The sequence below is a fragment of the Equus quagga genome, chromosome 12, assembly GCF_021613505.1.
Source record: "Equus quagga isolate Etosha38 chromosome 12, UCLA_HA_Equagga_1.0, whole genome shotgun sequence".
Classification (NCBI taxonomy): Eukaryota; Metazoa; Chordata; class Mammalia; order Perissodactyla; family Equidae; genus Equus; species Equus quagga.
In genome coordinates this window covers 90,539,443-90,566,820 of record NC_060278.1, presented here as the reverse complement: position 1 = coordinate 90,566,820, position 27,378 = coordinate 90,539,443, and the positions used below count along the sequence as shown (strand labels likewise).

General features: G+C 49.3%; 1 protein-coding gene across 1 annotated transcript; it reads right to left on the bottom strand.

Moving 5' to 3' along the window:
• Window positions 1–26,902, bottom strand: LBP (lipopolysaccharide binding protein). Its single transcript, XM_046678152.1, has 15 exons — window positions 26,731–26,902; window positions 24,831–24,945; window positions 23,547–23,675; window positions 20,373–20,528; window positions 19,680–19,743; window positions 16,270–16,333; window positions 14,494–14,585; window positions 13,793–13,969; window positions 12,366–12,425; window positions 10,300–10,467; window positions 9,056–9,123; window positions 8,494–8,536; window positions 6,627–6,690; window positions 5,743–5,819; window positions 1–3,625 (listed from the first exon to the last, which is right to left on the bottom strand). Exons 1-15 carry the CDS (start codon window positions 26,846–26,848, stop codon window positions 3,581–3,583), a joined length of 1,440 nt encoding a protein of 479 aa, XP_046534108.1. The 5' UTR covers window positions 26,849–26,902; the 3' UTR covers window positions 1–3,580.
• Between the last annotated feature and the right edge of the window lie 476 nt (window positions 26,903–27,378).

The following is a 27,378-nucleotide window of genomic DNA, read 5'->3' as shown; positions in this document are numbered from 1 at the left end:
TTCACTGAAGCACTATTTATTGTCAGGGGCGGAGCCGAGCAGGAGAGGGAGCTGAGCTGCCAGGTGTCGTAGTAGCTGGGTAAAGCAACAACAAGCCCAAATGAAAGTGACACTGAAGCCATTTGTCACTCACTCCATAGTCTAAGCAAGCAAGAGGCTCCGACCTGCACCACCACCCCCACCCGCCTTTCATTTCCTCATGGAACCGAGTGCCAGCGATGGATCAACTGGATCCGTGTAGACATGGGGGCCATCTCATTGTTGAGGGAGCCCCAGACAGTAGCTTCTGGCAGTTTTATGGACCCTAGGCCAGGGGAAGGAAGGGCTGGGAGTGACAAAGTACTGAGTGCTGAGTCATGGCAGGGAAAAACGTCTTCAAAGTTTGCCCTTGTCTCTCTGATAAAGAGTCCTCAGCAGAGGCGCCTCAGATAGAGACCTAGAAATGCAGGCGCTCAGGCTAGGGATGCAGATACGGAGGGGCATCGCCAGCCGGCGCCTGTGTCCCTGGCTGCAACTCCCTCCAGAGGCTGCGAGGCATCGGCTGTGCACCAAGACTGGCGGGGAAGGCAGCTTTCCTACGGTCTGACTTCAGAAGTCACACATAAGTTTTTGGTTAAATTGTTGGACTCTGGTTAAAATGAAGAGCTGGACTCCACATGTATAAAAGCAAAATGTTGGAAATAACCTAAGGATCCATTCGTAGGGGATTGGTTAAATAAATTGTGGTACATCCCCACCAGGACATCCTGTGCATCTTTAAGAAAGAGGAAGTTGTCTTGTCTGTACACAAGTGTGGAGCACTGTGTAGCTGTAGGGAGGGGTCGTGGGGAAGTCAGTGAGGAGCAGAGAGGGGGAAACAGGCTGTGGTCAAGAGGAGGGTCTCCAGGGTGGCGTCTTAGTTTGGTGTGGAGATGAGGTCTATGTGCAATGAGACTGTGGTTTCTTGATGGTTCTTTGATAGTCCAGAGTCCTGGTCATTAACGTCAGAATGTCCTGTCCCAAGGCCAGTCCTTCTATACAAGACTGAGCTGTCCAGGAGACTCACAAGTCTACAGTCAGATTTCAGGATGTCAGAACCTTCTATGGGACCCCAGGGCCAGTGTGGTGGTCCTGGACTTATCCCAGCAAGGCACGATGAACTCTAACTTGAGGCTCTGTTACGAAGGGAATGCGTTTAGTCTCACCGGGTAAGAATGGCCTTTCCTTGCTTTGTGAATAAGAAATATTTTATTCTTTCACAAATAAGTGTTTTTTCCCCTGTCTCATAGCAAACCTGGTTGCTCCATACTCATCAAGGACTTGCTTGGGGCTCCCTGAATCTTTTCTTGGAGCCATCCCCTGGAATGTCTTAGAAGGTTCTGGAATGCAGGCTTGCTTGCAAACTAGCCTGAGTTTCTTAAAAATATGCAGAGGAGAACAACCCACAACTTTTCCAGGCAATGTGGCAGACGGTTTTACAGCACATCCAGGAGTGTGAGCTCTTGAATTTCCTACCGTGCTATAGGGCTATATGCCGCCATGTCAGCGCCCCGCCCACATTACCACGTCAGTGCACACCAACCTGATTTCTACTTGCCGCTACTTGCATTTTTCTTTTTTTGTCTGAGAGGTTTCTGTGGCCACTGGAGCCCGGTCTGCTCAGAGAAGAACTAGGGAGCTAAGGTCCTCCAGGAGCTCCCTCAACCAGTGACTGATGGGACATGGTGTGCAAATATCCCAGCTGCCCTGGCCCTGGGGTGGACACTCAGGAGTGCTCTGCACTGGCTCCCGGAGTTTCCTCAGTGGGGTTAATCCCAGCCCCGCCATTTGGTAACTGGTTTGGTCACACATCCTTTACAGGCTGCCTTCCCTTCCTCCCCTCATTTTCTCTCCTCTGCGGGTATTTCCTGGAATCTTCTTCCCAATAAACTACTTGCATTCACCTTCTTGTCTCAGTGTCCACTTCTGGGGAGCCCAAAGGAAAGCAGGTGATGATCGCACCAGCTGTTTACCAGGACCTAGTTATGCCCTGGGCACCCCCACAAGTTTGACCCCGTGGGGTCCCTAGTCACCCTGCGAGGAGGAGTTCCCAGCCCCCTTTGAAGGGTGAGGATGCTGAGGCTTAGAGAGGCGTTGCCCAGGGGCCTAAAGCAAGTAAGCTGGACTCAAGGCTGGCTCTTTCCAGCACACCCGAGGCCACACTCTTAAATCAGGGACCGGATCCGGGTCTGTGCTGTCTCTGTGTCCCCGTGGGGAGCAGCCCCGTGCCTGCCAATAGAAGATGCTCAGGAGGCAATCCAGCCAATAAGTTTCCAATCCCCATTATGGCTAAATGAAGCCTTTGATGTGGATTACCTAATATCGTCATCATTATTATTAATATATCATTATCATCCTCATTTTATAGATAAGGAAGCTGAGGGGGGAAAGGACCTGCCCAAGGCCACATGGCTAGTACTGGACTGAGCTGGAGCCCTCCACCAGCCCTGCACAGGGACGATGGTGGATGAAAGGAAAGAGGAGGGAGAAGTCAAAGCCACGGCTTCGCCAGCTGGGTGACAGCGTGTCGTCCCATCTTGGAATGCATTGCTGTCACATACAGGGTAAATGGGTCTATTCCCTGTGAATTATCTGCTAGCTGGCAGCTCCATCCATCTGCTCATTAACACAATAAAAAAAAAAATCAAACGAGACTGCTGATTCCCAGTCCCCAAGGGACAACTACATAACTTGGAAATGACTCTTTAGTAAGTCTGATCAAAGGCTGGCTGTTCAGTGATCAGAAATCCAAGCCTCTTCCTCCAGGCTTGGGGCTCATAAACAACCGTTGGATGAGCTTTTTATTTGGGACAGACCAAAAACTAGATGGATCCATTTCCTCCTAATTGATACCCGTTTCGTCAGAGAAAGCAGCGGGAGGCTGACATTTTGCTCTAGGAGATCCATTGGCCCCTGTGTGTGCAGCAGGCAAGAAGCGAGGGAGGGGGCGCATGTGGAAGCGAGCCCTGAACTGCCCATGAACTGAGAGGGACGAGCTCCTTAGAGAGCAGACATCAGTGCCAGAGCCACGGCTGAGCGGGGAGCGGGATCCCTTGTTCTCTCTGTCAGGTCCCAAAGTAGCAGCCCATGAGAAAGGGGAATGTGGTCAGAGTCGAGCCTCGCAGACCACAGACGGGACTGACCATCGAAAGATCCCTTAGGCAAAAGAGCGTGGGCAGTAGGGAGGTCCAGCTAGAGTACCAGGTGGTTCCTTTACTGAACCATTCAGGAAATATTTATTGAGGACCTACTAAGTGCCTGCCCTCCGCTAGGCATGGGGATTGGATGGTGAATAAAAAAGACAGTGCCTGCCCTTAAAGACATTACAGGCCTGAGAGGGAGGATGGTCCATCCCGGCAGGAAAGGAAAGTCTGGAGTCAGAGAGGGCGTGGGTGCACCTGCTGAAGAGGAGTGTCGGGGTAGAGGCCCCGCAGACCTCGCCCCCAGAGCTGAGAACAGAAGTGTCTTCCTCCTCCCAGAATCTCCGGGAGGATGCTGCACATCTGAAAGGGCAACGTGCTGATCCAGCTGTGACCTCCAAGCCCCACCTTCCTCCTTGCCCTCAGACTTTCGTGTACTGGATGTTGGAGCCCAAGAACAGGAAGTCCTAGGAGAGACGAGACAGGACAGGATGGTAAACGCATCCTCCACTCCAAAAAGAAGCATCTCTGGTTTAAAGGGAGGCCCGTGCTTGGAGAAACACAAGTTCTGGCAGAAACCAGGTCAGTGCATAAATCGTGCGCGTGTCTCCATCCCCAAGGTCTCCATAAAGCACAGGTTTGCCAGCTACCTTCTCCGAGGCGGCAATTTATCTGTCATTTCCCAAGCTGCTGCTTCCTGGCAGTCCTCATAAATGTCCTTTGTGTCACCTAAATTTTCTTTCCTTGGCAAATAACACAAAATTGCGAGCTGTGGGGATTTACTCTCCTACCCTCTCATAAGTTTCCATCACCCAAAGGGACAAGAATTTTGAACTCAAGGAAAAGTCCAATTCTTTCCCACAGCGATCCATTCCCTGCCTTTGGCGCTCAAACAAATGAATGGAGTTGACCTCAAAATTCTAACAAATATGATGACATATAATAAATCTTCTAATCACTTCCCATGTCCTGAACTAAGCAAGATGCTTTCAGACTTGGCCTCTAATCCTCATGAGAGCCCAGTGGAGTTTGGGCTACACCCCATTTACAGGGGGGAAAACTGAGGCCAACTGCAGGAACTGTCACTCCAGTTTTGTTTCGTTTTTATTTTTGAGGAAGATTAGCCCTGAGCTAACATCAGCCGCCAAGCCTCCTCTGTTTTTCTGAGAAAGACTGGCCCTGAGCTAACATCCGTGCCCATCCTCCTCTACTTAATATATGGGATGCCTGCCACAGCGTGGCTTGACAAGTGATACATAGGTCTGCACCCAGGATCTGAACCGGTGAACCCCGGGCCACCGAAGCAGAACGTGTGAACTTAACTGCTGAGTCACCGGGCCAAGATCTGTCTGATTCCTTGTAAACACTCAATAGTACTTGGGTGTTGATATCTCTGGGCCCAAAGGGGCTTTGGACATTTGTTTTTCAAACATAACATTTAGTCAATGTTTCTGACCATTCTGTTGCCCTTCACACTCCTTAGTAACTGTTATTTACCAGATGTTGACAATTACCGGGCACAATGCAGCATCTCCTTTAACGCTTCTAGCCCACCAGTCATCCCACCTTAGAGATGCTGTTCTAGAAAGATAACCTGAACTGTGGGACACGAGTGGACCATAAAATCCTTGGTCAGAGTAGGGGAGAATCAGATATATTCCCTGGTATTAAAATAGTTAAATGAATTATGGTCCTTCTGATGGATGGGACAGTAATTAACATGGGAGGGGGGACTAGATTGCAACAAGGGAACAAGCCCAAGGGATGATAAATTTAAAAAGAAAAAAAGACAGGTGTGAGCACCAGCAACGCAACTATCCAAAATAAACAAACACAACATTTTAAAATGCTTAGAGAGAAAAAAAGAATGGAAGGAGGTACACCGAAATTCAAACTGTCCATGTGGTGGGGCAATGGGTTTATGAATAATTTTTAAAAATGTGTATAATATGGTTATGTTACTTGTTTAAAATGGGAGGAGGAGCATATCAAACATATATATATGTATTTTTTTTTTGCTGAGGAGGATTCGCCCTGAACGTCTATTGCCAATCTTCTTGTTTTTATACTTGAGTCGTCACCACCACATGGCCACTGACGGATGAGTAGTGTAGGTCTGTGCTGGGGAACCGAACCCAGGCTGCTGAAGCAGAGTGTGCTGAACTTGACCACTAGCCCACGGGGGCTGGCCCCCAAACATATTTGTAATAAAGCTCTTCCACTTAAGAATTTAGAAGAAATTTTAAACAGTTAAAAATGGCTTTCAGAACTCAACCTGTGCCCAGTCAAAGATCGCAGGATTTTCAAAACGAGCTGGTCTTGAGTTCCCCCAGCTACCCACAGTGGGCAGAGGGAGGCAAGGGGGCACGAGCTGGGCAGACGCCCTCCGCCTCAATAGAGGGGCACTTCTGAAGGACACGCGATGGCTTTGTGGCATCTAGTTGTGCCCAGGGCATCCTCCCCGAGTGCAGAGTTTCCCAGCCACTGGGCTGGGCTGGGTCCTGCTCACTGAGTTACGGCCTCTGAACCTGGCAAGCTAACTGCACCCCCCCCAATCCTCAGAGCCCCCCATGAACCCACTGACCTTGTGGATCTGGAGAACAAGGTCGTAGAGCCGAATATGCTTCAGCAGAGGGAGGGGGAGGCCTTTTGCCAACTTATCTGGAAGTTGAGGCATGACAATGAGAGAGATTAGTTAATAAATAACGATTATAGATGAAGTTTTACACAAAATGAAAAGGTTATCTCTGCAAACGCTATACCCATTTAATTATCACCAAAGACTATGAGGTAAGTATAATTACTATTCCCATTTTACAGATAGGGAAACTGAGGCACAGAGAGGCCAAGCAACTTGTCCTGGGTCACAGAGCTATAAAGTGGCAGAAGTGGGATTTGAACCCAGGCAGGCTGACCCAGGAGCCTGAGCCCAGGGCACTTTATGGAGGAAGTGGCTGGTCTGGGGCAGCAGATACTCACGATGAGAAGCTGGTGGACCCGTTCCCCACCCTCCCCTGCTTTCTCTTTCAGCCCAATGAAGCAGGGCCTCACGGAAACAGGGTTTAGGTCTTTACGCTTTAATTTTTGACTAGAGAGTTGGCAATTGCCTGGGAAAATGAATTCAGAGGTGGGCTGCCTTATGTCCTCTATATTAACTTGGTCCTCAATCTGTCACCTGCCACTTCAGGGTGTGGGGGACACGTCCGTGAGTCCGTCCTTCCCTTTTATGAAGAGGTTTCCCATGCTCCAAAGAGCTCAGTCCCCAAGCCTCATTAGAGCTCTGAAGGAAGATGACACCAGCTTCCACACTCCCATCTCACGGACAAGCCACCGAAACTCAGAGAGGAGAAGTGACTCGCCCAAGATCACACAGCCTGTAGGAGAGCCCTGTCTTCCAACTGCAAGGCCAGCTCTCTTTCACCCAAAGGGCAATGTCCCCTCTTGACTGGAAAAATCCAGTGTTCTTACCGTTGATTTTGGGGTAGAGGGTGTTGAGAATGTGGAAGTTGATCAGCGCCTCCAACAGCTCCACCTGGTGGAGAGCAGGAGAGGTACACTGTCACCACCGGCAGCCTCTTGCTCACCAATAACCCTCCACCAGGCTCCCCCCCCAACCCCCGCCCCCGGGCACGGGGGTGGGGGGGGTTCTGTAAGTGCTGACATGGCAAAAGCCTTGAAAAAAGCAAATTGCGGACAGATATCTACTATTTTATAAGATAAAACTATTTTGAGATGCACATTTATATGTGTGCAAAGGAATAGAAAAATTTTGGAAGATTGCACAGCCAACTGTCTTTCCTCTGGGAAGAACATCAAGGCTTGGCCTAGCCTTATCTCTAGTATTTAATTTTTTTGCATTGAGAATGTTCTCCTGAAGTACCTGTGTAATAAAGAAATTTGTAAGTCAAAACGAAAATTATGAAATACAACTTTGAGCACTCACTGTGTGCCAGCTGTCGGCTCAGAGCATTACATTTGTATCTGAGTCAACCTTCACAACAGCCCCTCGAAGTTGATATTAATGCCCCCACTTCACAGATAAGAAAACTGAGGACCCCAGAAGGAAAGTGACTGGCTAGAAACTGGGCAGCAGGTCAGAATTTGAATCCAGATTTATCTGATTCTATAGCTCTTGCTTGTTACATGCCATGTTCAGGAAACCTGATAGGGATGACTTTTTGTGAATCTTTACATATGATCATTTTACTTTCTAGGACATTTTTATATGCCATGCGCAGATACGATGTTAGTGTGTCATTATTCACTTTATCCTTTAGTCTCTGAAAGGAGTCATCCTCTGGGGTCCCTGTGGGCAGTGTCTCTCCATGGGAAGAGGAGGGCGGGGGGAGGGTGGTGAGAGGGGGCAGGCATTGTGGGATGGGAGAAAGGAAGACGACTACTGCATCTCTCCATTGGCCTGGGAAGAGCAGCTGCCATCGTCCGCCTTCCCTCTTTTCAGAGATCTCTCCTTGATGCCTTCAGCCCACCCTGATCTTCCCATTCTCTTTCCTCCTTTAATAGGGGACTGCCTATTTCACCACTTTGTCCTCCTTGAGAAATCATCTCTTGGTTTTGCCTGCCCAGCAAGCAATTCCTCTTGGTTTTGTCACAGGGTCCTTAATTTCCCCTGGGGAACCTGCCTTTCCAGTCTTAGTCCACATGATTTGGGACTGCAAATCCTGGTTCCAGGACTGTAGATAAAATGGATGCTTGCTGATTGGTCCAATTTCTGGCCACGGTGATTGGCTTAAGAATGGGCACATGACTAAGATTAATCCAATGAGTTACTATATGGATTTCTTTTTGGTAAGTTTTTTTTTAAGAAAGTGAAACTACAGAAAATTTGGGGGTTTTCCTCTAATGGGAAGAACCTTCCTGAGAATGAAGCCAACACTGATGAAAGCAGAATGGACAGACAGAGAGAGATTCTTGATGCACTAATTTGAGCACCTGGATCCAGCTATGCCTGAAACCTGTGGCCCTAATTTTTTGGTTTTTGGTTTTTGCTTTTTAGGTATATGACTGTCTACGTTCCTCCTGTTTGCTTAAGACAATTTGAGTTGGTTATCTTTTCCTTGCAGTTAAAAGAATTCTGTCCAATAGATGATTTAATTATATGTTTAATTAATGTTTAATTATATATTGTCTTATTTTGGGAGGTAATTGTTCTTGGCCCTATGTTTTGTGTCCTTGAGAGCTTCTGTACTTCTTTGGGGCAGATAGCTGCTCTTCTTCTTTTCTATTTCCTTCAATAGGCGCCATAGCATTGCTTAGTATACACTCTAAATTGACTAATGCCCTAATCATGTCATAAATAAAAACAAAGATAACTTACATTGAATACTCCAACTTTGGACTCTTTCAGTTCCACTTGTACCCTACAAGGAATCAGGGAAGATTCAGAGACATAGGTATTACATCCGTGGGAAACCTAAGCAATGTGGGGGTCCCAAGAAAGTAGGAGGTACCTACTTGAGAAGTCACAGGGCCAAAGGTGGGGTAGAGGTGGGAGTGGAAAAGATGAGTGAGTAACAAAAAACAGTGGTACAATTACATTATGAAGACTGGCAGAGGGGAGGGAGGTGGTGTAAAAAGACCTCAATCTTTATCATTTCAGGAAGTCAGTACAGCGGATATCTAAAATCGATAGCTTAAGAAAAAGCAGTGTTAGTAAATTCTTTAGAAATTTGGAAGTAATGGGGGTTAGGTGGAAAGGAAGTTTGTGGGGGCATGACCAGTGGGGCAAAAGAATTGAGCCACCTGGGGTGAAATTTAAGTTTCCTTCCCAAATGGCGGGCCCCCAATATTGACAGGAGGGTCTCCTCACATCCCACCCCAGCCACAGAGCCTCAGAGACAGTGCCCAGATGGAGCCCAGGGGGCAGGAGGAGGACTTACTTTCCTGGCTTCAGGAACCCAGTGATCTTGGTAGTGTTGAAGGTCAACACGGCGGACACATTAGTGGTCTGGAAATGCCAGTAGAAGGAAACGGGTCCCAATGAGGGAGGTTGTCACAGACAGGAAGGATGCCTATGAGGACCAGCTCTCTCCTCTAAACAACAGCTCCGTGAGTCAGAGCAGGGACTTGTCCACTAACTGTGGACTTCCAGGAGGCTCACGGTGGGTACTCAATACGTGTGTGACCTTGAACATCTCCACTTGGAATTGCTGACTATGACAGCAGTTCAACTTTGAACAGACCACCAGGAGAAGGTCGATCCATGGAGATCTCTAAATGGGGTGGATTTAGCTATCTCAAGATTCAGCCTTAGTAATAATAATAATAGATTCTGTTTTAATTTAAAATATATTGATGACAACATCAAATTGCAGATACAGCATCTAGGAGCAATTACCCTTCCAGAGGTTTGTGTTGTTGAGTTTCAAACCTGAAACAAGTGAGCAACGTTCTCCATCCAGTGAGCAGGACCCCGAAGGACTCAGATCCCTTCCCTACTAGGTGGGGCCCCTTGGGAAAGGAGAAACCACTCTGGGTATTTAATGCAGAGGGAATTTAATACAGGGAATTGCTATACAAGTGATGGAATTGCTGAGAAGCCAATAAAAGAGCTGGAGAGGCAGCTCAGAGGTTAGCAGAGGAGGAAGCTGCTTCCACCCCAGGACCTGGGGGACAGAGTGGGGAGTGGGGTTATGGGAGCCGCCGTGCAGGAGACAGTCTCTGTGCAAGACAAAGAGAGAGGAAAAACACTCACTTCTTTCCTCTCCCCCTCCATTCTCCTGACAGTACCTTCCATTGGCTGACCTAGGTGGAAGTCAGAGTGCAAGGGAGCCTGGGAAATGTAGTCTTCCGGGGTCAGATACAGGCACAGAGCAGAGAAAATGGGTCAAAGACCCCTGTACCTTCCTCCCCGCCACAGCCCAGACTCACTCAGTGGGAGATACATGCTTAAACAAATAAACCTGCCAACAGCTGCATCAGCATCTTTATTATAAATGCCATGAAGAAAAATATTACGTGTTACAAGAAAAAAAGGACAAGGGGCCTGAGGTGGGTCAGGGGTCAGGGCAACCAAGAAAGGGCTTTCCGAAGAAGTGATGTTTAAGTCGAGATCTGAAGGAATTAGCCAGGACGTGAGTGAGGGGAAAAGTATGCAGAAATTTGCAAAGGCTTTGAAACTTACCACACCAAGCCGGAAGACAGGCTCCCTGGCAGAGCTGGGCAGGAGCACAAAGGCGTCAATCTCCATGTTGGGGGCCAAGGACAGATTCCCAGGGCTGAAGTTCAGGAATGGGGCCGGGACCACTGCTCCCTGGAGCTCCAAGTTCATGTTGGGGTACAGCTTGGCTAACTGGGGGCAAAATGAGGAGATTAGGTCAAGAGAAGGAAAGATGCATGCTTGCTGGGAGAGGCTTGAGGGAGTCAGATAAAACTGAGAATGCTTCTGGGCTGGTTTTATTTCCACAAATGCTGAGTGCTTTCTTCTTAACCACACAACGGACCATCTTCCCACGCCAGAGTCTGCATCATCTGTTTCGTGGCCGCATTGTGTTCCATCGTGCATGAGTACTGTGACTGATCGAGCCCCGCTGGGCATCAAGTTGTCTCCAAGTTTTCGCCATTAAAATGACCACCCCTCTGTGTGCCCTTGGCTGTTATTTTGGGGGAATTGCAGACTCAAAGGGCAGCGATATTTTTCAAGCGTCTGACAGGCATTACCAAACTGTCCTCCAGAAAGGTCGGGCCAATTTTCTCACCGGCCACCCCTCCCCGGGCAGCAGGCGAGAGCTGTGGTTTCTCCGCATCCTCATCACACTCGGGTAACTGTACATGCGGAGACCGGACGCCAATGTTTTGGAAATACGATACCACTAGATGCCACTATTTCAAAAGTGCCCGCAATTTTCTGTTTAACTAGAATTTAATTTTGAGGTGAGACTGTTCCTTTTTAGGGGGAGGTTGGTGGAAGAGCGAGAGTCCCGTGAGCCTTTTGGTTATGCAAATGTGAAATCTACATTCAGTTGTAAAAGGGGGATGTAGAGAAGGTTGAGGGGGGCAACCACTTTACTTGGAAGGTGGGCTGAGTTGATTATCATACAAGCAGGAAGGGGGAGAGAGCGTTCCCTCCTCTTGCTGGAGCAAAAGGACATTGGAGCCAGGATGTGGCCACAGGCCCTGCAAAGCTAGCACCCACAGTACGGAGGCTGGTTGGGCTGTCGCAGGTCTCTAGGGAGGGGAAGGGCCTGTAGGGGGAAACTTATGGAAGGACATGACCCAGGCACAGCAGGATGTGAAATTTAAAACTTTTCCCACCATTTTAATTCCCCTCAACCGTCATCAGGCCTTCTTGCCTGATGCCAGGACATGTTGAACACTACCGCCTGTCTGAGCGCATCTTGGGGGACTCGGAAGGTGGGGGAGAGGACAGGTGGGTTTCTGTGGGATTAAACGAGATGCTGCCCAGTGATGATGGGGCTCAAGGCTATTGACTGCAACGCTGAGAGAGCCAAAGACCGGAAACAACCTATGAGTCCTCCCATGGGAGGCTGGCTTAACAGCTACGGTAAATCCATTCACTGGCAGACTGGATACCCAGGAGAACAAGAGCGAGGAAGCTCTTTATCTACCTATATGGAATGATCTCCTGGTACAGCAAGGGGAAAAGTAAGGTACAAAGTGGTGCCTCTACTTGTGTAAAAAAATGAGGGAAAAGGCACACGACGTTTGTTTGTATATACATGGAGCATCCCCAGAAGGATGTATATCTGATCATACTGGTGGGCTCGGGATGGGGACTGGGTGGTTAGGGGACAGCATGGATGGGAGACTTTCTTCTCTATGACCTTTTATGTCTTTTGAATGTTGAGCCATGAGAATTTATTATTCAGTCAAAAAATAATTTTTTAAGCACCATGGACAGTGCCTGGACCCCAGGACGCCTCTGTAATTGTTTGATGATATTGATTAGCGTACATTTTGTGGGACATGTTGGCATTCCTTGGGACCCTCAGATATCACCAATAAAAGACCGGACAAGCTGTGGTCCCATGAGACACGGGACTCAGACATCTGTTACGTGGGCTTTGAAGAGAAGGGAGCCCTGAAGCCTGCAGCACTCCAGGCTTCACTGGGGGCCTTGCTGCCGCCTTCTGGCTCTTGGGTAAACTGAGAGAGTGCGAAGGTTTTAAACAGAAACCCCTGAAGGCTAGTGGGCCCGACCTGCGCGCAAGAAGGGCTGAGGGGACTCACCCTGGGGACAAAGACGCGGAAGGACTTAGTGGTCAGTCGGATGGGAGAGTCAGGCGGAACCTATAGCAAAGAGACACAAAGAAGTTTTACGGTGCTCCTGCTGAAGCTGAAGATGTAAAGAGACATAGGGAGGTGGAGGGAGGTTCAATCTTGTAGCTTCTCGACTGCCTGGGCTCACCACGGCAGTGACAAGATGCCCATCCTGCATTCACCATGAGCACGTGAGTCCCCAGGGTCTTGGCTGCTCTCCTTGGAGCTTAGGTGACATGCAGGACCCACTCAGAGGGTCCCCGAGGGTGAGATTTGCAGTCATACAGACCTAGGGTTGGCTCCTGGCTTTGCTACTGTGTGGTCTTAGACCAGTCTCTTCACCTCTCTGAGCCTCAACTTCCTTACGTATAAAATGGGAACAATAATGGTCCACACCTATTGGGTCAGTGTGAGAGGGATAAATGAGGTGGTGGGTCCAAAGTATCCAGCACGTGGCCTAGCACATGGTGAGCACTCAATTAAACACAGCCGTGTGGTCCCATTCACCAAGAGAAAGGACGACCTGCAGCGGGGATGGGGTATCAAATGTGATAATAGAGGGAGAAAGCCTGTGTGTGAGAGAGAAGCCATTTGAAGGACAAAAAGTCACTCCACCCATCCAGCGGGTGGTCCCCGACTTATCACCAGGGGAAGCTGGATCCTCCAAGCTGGACCACATCGTGTTGCGTCGCCATCCTGACACTGTACACGAGGCCTCAGCTTTTACCAAGAGCTACAAGAAACAACCATCTGAAACCCAGAATATTACATTATACTACCAAATTTAGTATCCTATAGACAAAGTCACATTGGAGACAGTTATTTCAGAGATAAATGCTAGGAGGACTTGGTCTCTCCTTTTTACCATGAGTCACTAAACCATGTACCCTTTCCCTTCTGGCTACAAAGAAGCTCCCAGACAGGCTTGTGATTGAAAAAAAAAAAAATCAGTTTCTGGATCCAGTGTCTTCATAATTGTGCTTTACTTTTCACTCGGTCTTTATTTCCTGCTCTATGTGACTTTATGCATTTATCAGTGTGTCTATTATTCTGCTTCATTCACTAACATATTTTTCTCAAAAAAATCCTCCAAAAACCATCAGGATGAGAGAAAATATGAATCAGAACAACAGATCTAGACTAGGGGAAAATAAAACAGACAAGCAAGCCACAAAGTCTTCCACAGTTGTTATATAAGGGAGAAAGAACTTTGACTTTGAGGTTCCTGGCAGCCAAAGTGAAAAGGGAAATTGTGCTAACATATTTTTCCTGGTCTTTGATCTTTTTTCCTAGTTATAATTTACTATGTCACTGATGTAAATGAGGTGGAAAGGAAAGAAGGAAGGAAGGTCAAGTTACATTGTCATTCGTGAGTCCTGTTCTGCCACCATCCTTACCATGTCATCTGTGATGGAGAAGTTCAGGTACCCCGCCTCTTGATAAACTAGGCTGGCTGTGTTGAAGACATAATCCGAGATGGCAAAGTAGACCATTCGGCTGTGTTCCTCAGGAAGACTCATGGCAGGAGCAACAAAGGTAACTGGGGAGCGGTGATCATGGTTAAAAATTTCACCCTGGAGAGAGAAGTAGGGTTCATTTGAACTTTTCAGAGTCTATCCCAGGGCTGAACCTCTGGGCTAGGTCGCCACCTCCACAGCCTGATGAGGTTGCATTGGCTAGAGATACTGTCTGAAACTCCACCGTTACAGACTTTGGGTCTAAGTGTTGTGCTTCCAGAATCTCTTAATGAAAAGCTCCCCAGAAGCTTTGGTATATTAACCCACAGGACTTACTGGCCGGCTCCTCTCCCCCACCCAGGGCCAGCTGTGATAGACCTCACCTGCATGGTGGGACAGGCGAAGGATGGGAAGTAGGGGGAGGGGAAGTTTCAAGGCCTAAGAATTGTAAGACACCTCTGGGAGGATCCTGGCTCTGGGAACACTCCCCACCACTCCATATTGCCTTATCCTCGATGCAGCTGGAACCACTGGGGAGATGAGGACAGATCTGAAGCCAAGGGGATAGGAGGCTCCAAGAAAGAGGAGCTGGATCCACACTGGGGCTGGACCCACCCAAGCCCCTGCTCCAGGACCCTCACCTTAAACATTACATCCAGCACGTGGTCTGTTACCCGAGGGGCCTCCATTAAGCTGTAGTCGATGCTGGTGAGATTGTCAATCTCTGTTGTGACTGTGAAGTGGGGGAAGGGCGGAGTTAGGAGCCAGGGGATGGGGAAAGGGTAGGGGCTCTGGCTGACACACACTCCCTGTGACTTTCTTCAGAACCCCCTGCCCCTCTGCCTTAAGGCCCTCCAGCCAGCCCAGCCCTGGGGCAAAGAGCTGCTTCTCCAAGAAAGAGACGACGGGGGTTCTCTTGTCCCGCCGGTGAATTACCCGTGGGGGGTGCGGTATGCTCAGGGTGGAGCCTGAGTGGGTTCCAGGGTCACACACACATGCACACACGCACACACCCCAAGGGCAGGGGAGTTCAGTTCTGGCTGCCCCTCCACCCCTGGAGCTTCATGCCAAGGAAGCCACACAATGCGGAAAATTCTCCAGCCAAAGGTATTACTCCCCAGGTTTACAACAGAGGCCTCGATCTTCGGGGAAACCAGCCTCCTATCAACATGAACCAAATAACCAGGAAGGTCAGGCCATGTCCAGGGCCCAGCCACTCCCTTATAAAGCCTTAGGGGAACAGGGGTCCTATGTCCCACGCCTTGGGCCGTCTGTGCCTGCCTGGGACCCCACTGAAAGGGAATGTCAATAAGTGAGCGTGGGGGGCCCTGGAGGCCAAGGCATCAGAGAACACCTCAGACAACTTGTCAGACTGTCTCTCCAAACTCTAGGTGTGCACCCTAGATCTGGGGCCTCCACTTCTAGGGGACTCTCCTACAGTTACACTTACGTGTGCGGGCAAAGAGGTTGTGCAATAGCAAAGGATGGCAACAACCCTCCATGTCAAGCAGCTGGGGACTTATTAAACAAATGAACCCACATCCATGTGATGGAATACTATGCAGCTGTTAAAATGACGTCTGTTCCAACCACCTCGGAAGACTGTCGGGCAGGATCTGATAATACTGAATCTGTGCAGACCACATGAGCCTGCAACTTCACTCCCAGCTATAGACCCAAAGACGTGCGTCCACATGTTCTAGAATATTCATAACAGCACTCCCCAAAATGGTCTAAAACTGAAACTTCCCAAATGGCCTTCAACAGTAGAATGGACAAATATTGGATGATTCTATTCATGTACAAGTTACAAACCTAATCTTTGCTGGTAGAAGTTGGGATGCTGGTTACCCTGGAGAGGTGGGCGGGGACAGAAGGAGACACCAGGGGGCTCTGAAGGGCCATTCATGTTCTGTTTCTTGATCTGGGAGCTGGTTACGTGCGTGTGCTCAGTTTGTGAAAATTCTTTAAACTGTTCCCTTGTGGTTTGAGCACTTTTCTCTATATATTAACTTCCACAGAAAACTTAAAAAATGAAATCAACTTACGTGTGCTGATATAGAAAGATCTCCGAGATACACAAGTTACAAAAGGACAATGTCTATACAACGATTAGATTAATAGATATTCATAATTATGCATATATACACATATTCATGAACAAAAGGAATACATATATCAAGGTATATTCATATGCTTATGTATGTGTATATTTATATTTGTGCAAGCAAAGAAAATATCCAAAAGGATACACTCAAAATAGAAGTTACCTCTTAGAAGAAAATTTGAGGAGAAAAAGGGACTTTTAATTTTTACTTTCTATACTTCTGCCCCATTTAAGGTTTTATAATGGATGTATATGCTTTTATAAAAATTAACAGAAATAAACTGAGCCAGGAGCGGGTGAGGTGCCCTACCTGGCAGAGTTTGGAGATAAGGCTGTAGGTCAGAGGTCACTGAATTCTGGATCTTTTCACAAATCTGAAAGAAATGAAAGAGAAAGCCTGCGTGAGTTCCCTGGCTTTGGTCTGGCCCTGTGCTGTGCTGTTTGCTTTAGTCCCGTTATTTCACGTATTTGCTCATTCATCATTGATTCTATAAAAATTTATAAGCACTTATCATGTGTTGGGTACTGAGGAAACAGAAATGATCAAAAACATGTAGACCCCTGTGTGGACCCCAGTAGAGTCCCACTGGCCCTTTCAAAGTCAGTTCCAAGGCTGGACATCTGTGCTAGCTACTCACGTCTACAGCCTGATGAGGGGACAGAGCCTAGAGGCACTGACTGCAGCTCTGCCACTGAAGGTGTTTCCTTTGGGAGGCCCTGGCTGCCCAGAGTTTAGAGTTGAGCAGCAGAACTAGACAGTAGGTAGAAATGGCCACACGAATGAATGCGTAATTAGTGTAGATGCTTCTTAAATGTCATCACTTAGGCTGGCTGCACTGACGAATATTCCTCGTTTGCCCTGACGCCCAGGGAAGACCGGATGCTCACGCTGAGGGTGCTGCCCCAGGAGGCGGGCACATGGGATTGAGTGCCACTGCCTGAGGTGCATGCTTCTCAGGAAAAGGAACTGTGTGTTCCCAAACCCGTTTGCTGCACTTGCTATTGTAATCACTCAGATTATTTATTATGTAAACTGATGGAGTGTGACGATAAACCCTTTGGAAAGGTACGTTGCTTAAAGAAAATGCTGTTAAATTTGGTGTGGACAAGAAAAGCTTAGGAGGAAAAAAATCAAAAACATCTAGAAGGATTCTGCACTGGGATTTCTTTGCAAATGTCTTTAAATTCTCCTTGTGGTTAAAGAAATCGGAGCTGGAATTTGTAGCAGATTGATGTTTTATGCAAGAAAGGCAACGCCAATCAAGAGACTGTGAGCTAACAACTGTTGCCAATCTTCTTTTTTTTCCCCTGCTTTTTTTCCTCCCCAAATCCCCCCAGTACATAGTTGTATATTTTTTTAGTTGTGGGTCCTACGAGTTGTGGGAGACTATTTTCAGAGAACAGTTCTGAGCCTGACATCAAATGAATTTACATTGGCTGTTATCTTAAAACATTTGGATTTATATGTAAATATTTTCTTCCTTTATACACGTGTGAGAGAGTCCTCTCTTTAAACAGCTTTTCTGATTAACCAGCTACCACCTCTTGTGCAAGTGAATCCACATGTGCAGCAAAGGAGAGGAACATGGGGGCGCTGCACGAGCACGTGATGGGGTCCTGGCCTAGTGTCGGGTCACAGATGGCTCCCTTGAAGAGGTGACACTGTAAGGACAAGCTAAAAGGGGTGAGCAGGCATTGATCAGGGACAGGGCAGTGGGGAGGGCTATGCGAGCGGCTGGGCAGGCGAGGGGTGAAATCTTAAGCCCCCTTTGGAGCCGGCACAGTTTGGGGAGAGGGCTTTGGCAGTGGGGAGCTGCCAGAAAGCAATGCAAAGGGATGGTGAGGAACGTTCATGGTTGATTTCACGGGAATGAGAAAACTCGCCCAAGGCTGTTCCTTCTTGCTTTTCCTTCAGACCATCCCAAAGGCCTGAGCCTGGATGCCCCACCCCGAGGGGACCTGAATGATGGGGGGGGGGGGGGGGCGGGGAGGAGGCACTCTGGTACCTCTGTCCCAGACACACAGTAGGGCCTCCTGGAGAAGCAGATTGAGGTAGTGGTTAAAGGTGTAGTAGGTGAGTTGGACAAACCTGGGTTCAAATCCTGTCCAGCCCCACTGGCTGTGTGACCTTTGCAGATCTCTCTCTGCTGTTGGGTCCTCACCCACAGGATACAGTGACAAGGCCAACTGTTCGCAGGGTGCATGAGTATATCTGACCCAGAGTGCAAGCACGCAGTGAGTGCTCGTTCATCTTGGCCCTGCTGGTCAGACACCACGTCCTGCCCTGAGCAGGGAATTAGAAGGATCTTGTGCGGGGCAATACATTTTCCCCGGAGAAGGAGATTTCTGAAGACCCACGCTGTTCGGGAGTCAGGTGAGAGACACTCAGCCCTATAAGGCCTTTGGTACAAGCTGTTCCCCGCTCTGGGAAGTTCAACTCCCGACCTAGCCTCCCACCAACAGGGTGACCACGGGCAAGTTACTCTGCCTCTTGCAGCCTCCTCTGTCAGATGTGCAAAAGGGCAACTCCTTCAAAAGCCTGTGCCAGGTGCTTAGCACGCTATTCCTGGCCAAACCCCCGGCTCCATAAATAGCCGCCATTATTATTACAAATAAGAATAGTTATACAATGATATATTCTATATAACAGTAATCATATTAATTTATCAAAACAGTAATTGTCATGGTACTTTATTACTTTGATAATTATTATGTTACAATTAATTATAATATATTGCTATTGCTATATAATATTATTAGTCATTATTATCATCCCCATCAACAGGGGAGTATAAATCCACACCGCTAAAGAATATTATGTCCCACTCAGAATGGCATGGCAACATGGTAGCAGGGGGCTTGAGAAGGAGGGTGGCATATTTCCCAAGCTCACCCAGACCCCAGGACCCCAGAACAAAAACAGGAACGTGTGCAGCTTGTCACGCCCAACTGTGGGGTCTACCTGCTATTCTCGATTAGACCACCAGGGGGCACTCAAAGGCAGACCAGAGGTTGGACCAAGAGAGGTGCGTGTTCGTGTGTGTGTGTGTGTGTTCGTGTGTGTGTGTGTGTGTGTGTGTGTGTGTTTGTGTTTCTCCTTTCCTCCTTCATCATTTTCTCCTTTCCCAAGCACAGCCCTTGCTACAGACACAGCTCCAGTTACACGATACTTCAGAAATAGGATTTCGGGGGTAACAGAAGGTCAACAGGAAACCTCTTTGTTTTAGCCAGAGATTACAAAATTAAGAGATTTCGTATTATTTTTTTAATGAGAAAATTTGATGCTGCGTCGCTGCCTCTCCATCCAAGGCAGGTGCTCATGAGCTCACCCACCTGGTTCACGAACTCGCTCCGGAAGTTTCCTGCCTGGTCCCCGCTGACCTCCTTTTTGGTCTTTGTGGAATGCAGGGCAGTGGGGGGCAGTGAGCAAGCAGAGGGAGGGGTGGGAGTCTCCGCTCGGCCCCTGCTGTGTGACACTTGGCCAACCATATAACCATTCTCTCCCTAGCTGGACAGACTTGAAGTCCAGAGACCTACTTTTTGCCCCCAGTTTTGCCACACACTGGCTCTGTGACCTTGGGAAATTATTTGTCCTCTCTGGGCCTTGGACCCAAGTATGTCTGGGCCAGCTCCCACAGCTGTCAAGGACCAGAGGTCACTGAGGACTTGCATCCAGCTTTTGGGTGGCTCAGGGGACACCAGCAGCTCAGACATTCTTACCTTGCTCTCTAATGCTTCTTGGAACCTGGACTCGATCTGGCTGTGGAAGAGATTCAGCAGCCACCTGGGGAATGGAGCACAGTGGATGGTCAGCTGTGTGCCACTGAATGCAGGGATGGCAGGGTGGCTGAGAAGGCTAGGCCCTGGCCTCTGACCAGGCCAGTCTCCAAGGGAACCCCTCACACCCCATCCTGGTACCCTGCTGTGTCTGGTCTGGAACAGGACGAACACGCCAGTCCCGGCTTGAGCGCACTCACTGATTCGGTGCCTCTGGCACCCCAGGCCCTGGCTGAGCCCCAATCAGATTCAGCAGATTTGAGGGAGGGGCTCAAGAATCCACATTGTTCTCATCAAGGAAATTGAGACTCAAAGAGACTTGCCCAAGGGCTTATATATTTTTCACAAACTCTCCTTTGGCCTAAAACCTTTGTGTTCAGCCGACAGCCAAATTTCATTTCCTGATGGTGGCCCCCAGAAGTTCATGTTTTGGTGGAAACAGCACACCAATATTCTGGCTTGAATCTGCATCTGTCAATTTCAGCAGGGTCCCCCAAAGAATTACCTGCAAGTGCCTGTGATGGGCTCCTGCATTAAGCCTGGACTCTTACGCCTATCAGAGGCCAGGCTGCGGGCTGGATGGGCCTCGAGCGGCAACCAGGACTTAAGTTGGTGAGTGTCCCAGAGGTGACCTACCCCAAATCTCCTGATATGTCCACCTCCACGTCAGAGATGTGGCTGCTGCAGCTGGAGACAGTGACTGTGGGCCTCCCTGAGGGCTCGCTGCCCAGGAGGAGGTCGACCGAAATGGTGATGTCCTTGACCCCCACGTCAAAAGAGCCATCTAGTTTCCTGGAGGAGATTGGAGAAGCCGTGACTGAGCCGTAGGCCAGGGCTGGCCACCATTTAGGGGGGAAATATGAGCTCAATTCTTACCCGAAAATAAGTGGAGCTGGAGTAAACATTTAATTACAAATAGCTGTTACAAATATTTATTAGAAAGCAAGGATTTATTATAAATAAGATCATAGAAAATCTAGAAGAAAGCCTGTGTTCACTTATTCCTGGTCAGGGAAGGGCAAAGGGTTTTCTAGGCAGGACCCAATCTCAGACGCCATAGAGGAAATGACTGATACACTTGCTACCATAGGAAATTAAAAGTTCAGTCAACAAACAAATGCCATATGAGAGCAAAACAAAGAAAGGCATCATGAGCCAGACAAAGAGTAATTTCCTTATCTTGAGCTAATACATGACTAATTTCCTTAAATCACAAAGAACAAGCCTTTATAAATTAATATGGAAAGGATAAAACAACCCAAAAGAAGGAAAAAAAAAAAAAGATTAAAGATATGAACAAGAAGTTCAATTGCAAAGAAGCATATGAAAGTTATTAAAAATGGAAATAACAATGATGCCAGCTTTTGCCTATCAGCTTAATAAAAGCTGTGGAGTTTTAACACCCAGCGCTTGCGAAGGTGCAGGTTAAGTGGAAGCCCCAGAGACTGCATCCAGGACAGCGTGTCTGGAGCACAAATTGGTACAATCTCTCCGAATTTTCACACACATATCTTTGGCCCAGGAATTTTGCTTCTAAGTTGTTACTTTGTGGCTCTTCCTGCCAAGATGTGTGTGGGGGGCAGCTCACTGAAGCATCATGGGTAATAGCAAGAAATGAGGAAGCAGCCTAAATGTCAGCTAGTAGGGACAGGATTGGAAGTCACTGGCGTCTATGCTATGCAGCCTTTAGAGAGAATGAGGCCAAATGTGGTCTATCTATCTATACAGTGGAATATTGCTCATCCATAAAAAGGAATAAGGTACTGATGCGTGCTACAATGTGGATAAACCTCAAAAACATTATGCTAAGTGAAAGAAGCCAGACACAAAATGTCACGTATTGTAAGATTCTGTTTATACGAAATGTCCGCACCGGGCAAATCCACAGAGACAGAGGGCAGACGGGTGGTCACCCGGGGCCGGAGGAGGGCGAAGCGGGGAGCGACCGTTTAATGGGTTCGGAGTTGTCTCTTGGGTGATGAAAAAGTTTTGGAAGTAGATGTGGGTGGTGATTGCAGCACGTGGTGGATGTACTAAATGCCCCTGAATTGTACGCTTTAAAATGGTTAATTTTATGTTATATGAACTTCCCCTCAATAAAAATAGAACATTAAAAAAAAGTTTAAAAAAGAGTGAGGTAGGTCTTCGTAGGCTCATATAATGAAAGCTTTGAGACACGTCAGCGAAAAAGGCCAGGACAGAAGAGCACGGTCTGACTCCTCTCGTGAAGATTGAAAGGGTGTGCACTTAACAGGTGCTACATGTCCTGAGCGGCTTTCTAAAACAGCGCTGTCCAAAAGAAATAGACGGTGAGCCCCATAGATACCTTAAAATTTCCAGTAGCCACATTAAACAAGGCAGAAAGAAGGGGCAGGCCTGGTGGCGCAGCAGTTAAGTTCACAGGCTCTGCTTCGGCGGCCCGGGGTTCGCCAGTTTGGATCCCGGGTGTGGACCAACATACTGCTTGGCAAGCCACGCTGTGGGAGGCATCCCACATATAAAGTAGAGGAAGATGGGCACGGATGTTAGCTCAGGGCCAGTCTTCCTCAGCAAAAAGAGGAGGATTGGCAGATGTTAGCTCAGGGCTAATCTTTCTCAAAGAAAAAAAAAGAAAGGCAAAAAGAAGGAAGTGAAATTAATTTTAATAGTATATATTATCATTTCAACGTGTAATCAATAAATAAGTTATTAAGAAGATTTCTTATGTTCTTTTCCGTCCTAAATCTTCAAATCTACTGTTTCCCACTTACAGCAGGTCTTCCTTGGGCCACTTTTCAAGTACTCCATGAAGACATGTGGCTGGAGGCTACGTATTGGATGGGGCAGGTCTAAAGTGTAAATGTGGTCAGGTCACCCAGGAGAGACTGGTCAACCCTCCTGTCACGGGCTGAATGGTCCCCCCAAATTCATGTGTTGAAGGCCCAAACCCCATCATCTCAGAATGTGCCCATATTTGGGACAGAACCTTAAAAGAGGTGATTGAGTTAAAGTGAGGCCACTGGGTAGGCCAGAATCCAGTCTGACTGGTGACCTTCTAAGAAGAGATTAGCACAGAGGGGGCAACCACACGAGGATGCAGCACAAGAGGGTCCCCTGCAAGCCCGGGAGAGAGGCCTCAGAACAAACTAACCCTGCCGACATCTTGATCTGGGACTTGGAGCCCCCAAAGTGTGAGAAAGTACATTTCCGCTGTTGAAGCCCCCCAGGCGGTGATATTTCGGTAAGGCAGCCTGGGGGGACTAACCCACCCTCCCCGCAAGGACCTCGGAGTCAGAGAGGGGTTCGGAGCGCTGGAGAGTCAGGGCCCTGGGAGCCAGCCTTGACCAACGCAAACAGGAAGACGGGGTCACGCGGCCGAGTTGGGGTAACTCAGAGCTGGGCTCTGCCCACAGTGTCTGCAGAGGTCCCCAGGAGCGCAGAGTGCCAATGGGCCGCCAAACTGACTTCCTTAGCTCCCTGTCTCACTCCAGACCCATCCGGATCTTTCCTTAGAAAGATCCCAGCTAAGGGGCTTAAGTGCCCTTGAATTCTTGCCTTGGGGTTGGCTGCTGGGGAAAGCAAACCGAGAAGACAACTCTGTCTGGTTTAGCTCGCCCACAAGCCCGTCAGGGAAGCGTGAGGGGGCAAGAGACTCATCTAAGAGCCAGGACTCAGGCAGGTCGACCTCTGGGCTTGGGCTCCTTCCACCCACCATGTGGCCTTTCTGTTGAGTTAGGAAGACCTTTGACCCAAGAAGGATGGGAAGAGGGCCAAGGCCAAGGCTGAAATCAAGGCCAAGGGCTGGAAAGCCTAGGAGCAGAGTCTACTTACAAGAATGACTTGCGCACCTTCCACTTGCCGTGGGCCCCGATGAAAGAGTCGTAGAGGGTGAGCCTCAGGCCCTGGCCGGGGAGAGGCATCAGAGCAGAGCCGAGCAGCTCACAGCTGGAGATGTCCAGGCTGCGGAAAGAGATGCAGGCAGGGCAGCATCAGCCCCAGCTTGGGTCCAGCCTCAGCCTGGATCTTGCTTCCTCCCCCACTCCCCGTGGGGACCAGGCCAGCAGAGTCTGCTTCGGGCAGGTGTCTGGCGCCCCCACTTCTCCAGTGCCTGCTGTATGCCTGCACTGCTGCTGCCGTGAGGAGTGCTCTCCTTCTGTTAAGTCAGTTAGGCCTCACAGAGGAGTCCAAATGCTTCTTGTTCCCTCTTCACAGAGGGAAACAGAACCTCTTGGAAGGGGTGCATTTGCCCAAAGCCACATGGTCAGGATCAGAGCCCACGAACTCGTGATCCTGGGTGGGATCCGGAGCAGGGCACGTAGACACACCCCTTTGGGGTTGCAGCTCCTTCTCCCAGCCATCCCTTCCCTACATCCATGTCTGGGAACTGGGTTCAGGGAAGGTCAAGGGCAGCCTCAAGACACAAAATGGCTGGGACCGGCAAACCAAGACGATGACACACATTGTGGGGTCGTCCGTGGGAAAAAAGCTGTCAGGTTCCATTTTATTTGCCTGGCACACAGTAGGTGCTCAATAAACGATTGCGGTGGACTGAATAAAAGAAGGCATGAAGGAAGCAATCAATGGTAGGGAGCAGGAAGGGCCCTGATGAGCAGTGGGCTCAGCTGCCCTCCTCCCATTGCCGTCCGTCAAAAAGTGTCTCATGTCTCTTTTCAGCATCAGCTGCTCATGTCGAATGACCCTTTGGAGACTAGGCTCAGATGCCACTGCCTCTGGGAAGCCTTTGTTGACTCCCCTGGATGAACAAAGCGCGGCTCTAACAGCTGGGCTACTATATTTAAAGTTGAAGGTCTGTCTTCCCTTCCAGACACCCTCCAGTCGCCAGACCAGAGCCTGCACGTCCCTCCGAGGAGGAGAGGTGTCTTCCCCGTTGTACAGATCGGCAAACTGAGGCTCAGCCACACAGCCAGGAGGTCTCCATTCATCTTTGTTGTATGAATGAATGCAGGAGCCCGAGTCCCTCCCAGAACTTCCCTCTGAACTCTGCGAGGAACTAGCCCACTGTCCACCTAGGAATCCTGGGGCTCTCCTCCCTTCCTCTCCAGAACCCCCCCACCTGCCCGGCCACCTCGGGGCCCCAGCAGAAAGGAGGTCCACCTGTGGAACTCATAGTGCACACGGCCCAAGTGGCGGATCTTGAAGTCCCCAGTGAAGTCGGGCAGAGAAATTCCACGCAGCTTTCTCTGCAGAACCATCGCCCCCTCCTTGGCCACTGTGGACAGGAAAAAGCTGGCAGTCAGCCTGCTCTGCCTGCCTCCTTCCCCTCTAAAGCCTTCAGGGGCTCCCACTTGCCCTGGGGAGAGAGGCCAACTTGTTTATTAGCACTAATTACACTTGCAGCTGACTGAGCCCCTCTTGCGTGCCAAGTGGCATGAGAAACACTCAGGAGGGTCACCACGTTTTATGTGGTGTTGTTACATTCGTGCCCATTTGAGGGATGAGCAAACAGAATGCCTTTGTCAGCAACTCCACGAGGGGTGGAGTGCTGTGTGCTTGGGCTGGGGGCAGTCCTCTTTCCTGTCCTTCACGGTGTCTAGCCTGCGTAGAAGAAACTGTAAGGATTGTAGGGTTAGAATCCTGGCGTTAGCATCTTTCTAGCTGGGTGACCTTGAGCAAGTCCTCAGCCTTCACTTCCTGCCTCTGTCAAATAGCGATGGCAACAATGCTTTCCTAATGGGGGGCCCTGAGGTTAAAGTAGATCGTTGCAAATCACCAATGGGGCTGCGGGGATGCACAGCACGCCTAGCTTGGTGCCGGCACACAGCGGGGCACCCTGTAAGTGTCTGGAATAGCAAGCAGGGTTTACGTTACTAAAAATACGGAAAGGACCCAAATGTCCAACTCTCCAGGATTGGTTCAGTGAACATGGTATGTCCACACAGTGGGAAGGGACAAAAGGCAGATTTTGCCCGATTTAGGGTTTCAATATAAACAGCATTTATTAGGAGCTTCTGTTTGTTCTGAGATGTGAGGGAGCCAGGATTCTGCCCTCGAGGAGGGCATGTGTACACCGGTGACCAGTAGCCCCACTTCCACCACTTTCCTCCCTCTAGCAAATGCACATGCTGGTCTCTCTGCCAGAACGCTACCCTTTGTCTCTGCCTAACTCCCTTTTATCTTTTCTGCTCACCTCATCTCCTCCCAGAAGCCTTCCCTGCTTACTCACTCTCTGCCCTCAGCCAGTCTGGGCTCCCAACAACCCTACCCCCAGGGCATGTTATGACCCCATTTAACACATAAGGCAATCGAGGCTCCACAAACGTGAGGAGCAGCCCTTGGTCAGTTGCTGTGGGAGGAGTATATAAACATCCCAGATCCCTGGCCACTCAGATGGATTAATTCTGAGGCTTTGTTTCAGCATCTTAAAAATAGTCCTCCTTTTCCTACCCTTTAAAATTGAGGTATGACATACGTAAAGTCCTCAAAGGCACTAATCTTAAAGGTATTGCTAAGTAATTTTTAAATGTCTGTACACGCATGTCACCGCCACCCAGACAAGATGCAGCTCACCCCCAGAGCCCCTGCGGGCTCCCTCACGTCCCTTCCGGTCTCTACCTGCCTCCGGAGGCAACCACCATTCTGACTTCTAGTTTTAAGGCATATGTTTTCAAACTTTACCAAGGATTTTCCAGCAGAATTGTTCCAGACACTGCAGTGGCAGCTGGTTTAATAATGTGCCTCTCCTGGCTGCCTTTCCTTTCCCATCTCACGTTCCCACTCCCCTATGGTTTTTCTGGAACCATCTCCCAAATCAACTACTTGACCCAAATCCTTATCTCTGATGGTTAGTGGGGACCCAGCTAAGACGAGTAAGGTGCCCAAGTGGCCCAGCGGTTGGGTGACTTGGCTAGAAGCTGAGCCAGGGCCACCTGACCGGGAAGGCTGCACCAGCCAAGGGAGAGTACCCGGTCTGTGCCCCCACTGCGCCCAGAGCAGCCTGGTGTCAAGCAGGTCAGCCAAAACCAGCCGATTCCTTACCAAACCCGCAGCTTCTTACCATACTCCAGGCCCTTGTCGGTGATCCTGGCAACCAGGCCGGGGTTGGAGCCCAGAGCTCCCGGGGTGGACAGCAATATCAGGAGTAGACAGAACAGGGTCCCAGCCGAGGCCTCCATCCTGGATTCCGGGTCAGGGGGCCAGGACTGTCACAACTGTGGGCTGGGCCCAGATCCTTTAAGCAGCCTGAGGGTTGGGGGCGGGTTCCTGGGATCGGGAAAGGGAGGCACAGGGACCGGAACCTGCTTGCGACACTGTTGGGGTCACAGGTCACACAGAGAAGCTGGTTGCTGCCACCCCAGGATCAGAGGGTGGGTTGGCCTGGCCCCAGGTGATAATCTCTGTCCACTCTTCCCACAACAAAACCCCGCAGTCATTGCTAGGAAGGCCCGGTGTTACAGACCAGGAAACAGGCTCAGAGAGGCCATGTCACTCGCTCAGAGCTGGGAGTCACAGCCAGGTCCGGAGCCATCCAAATTCTCTCTTCTTCATGCTCGACTCTGTTTATTTAAAAAAGAAACCCACGCCCACCCTAGGAAAATAGGCTTTCCCAAACCTTGCTGGCGGTAAAATGTTCTGGAAGGTGACGTGGCCAGTCTTTAAACACCCGTCTGCCTGGTAACCCAGTCATTCTACTTCTGGAACTTGA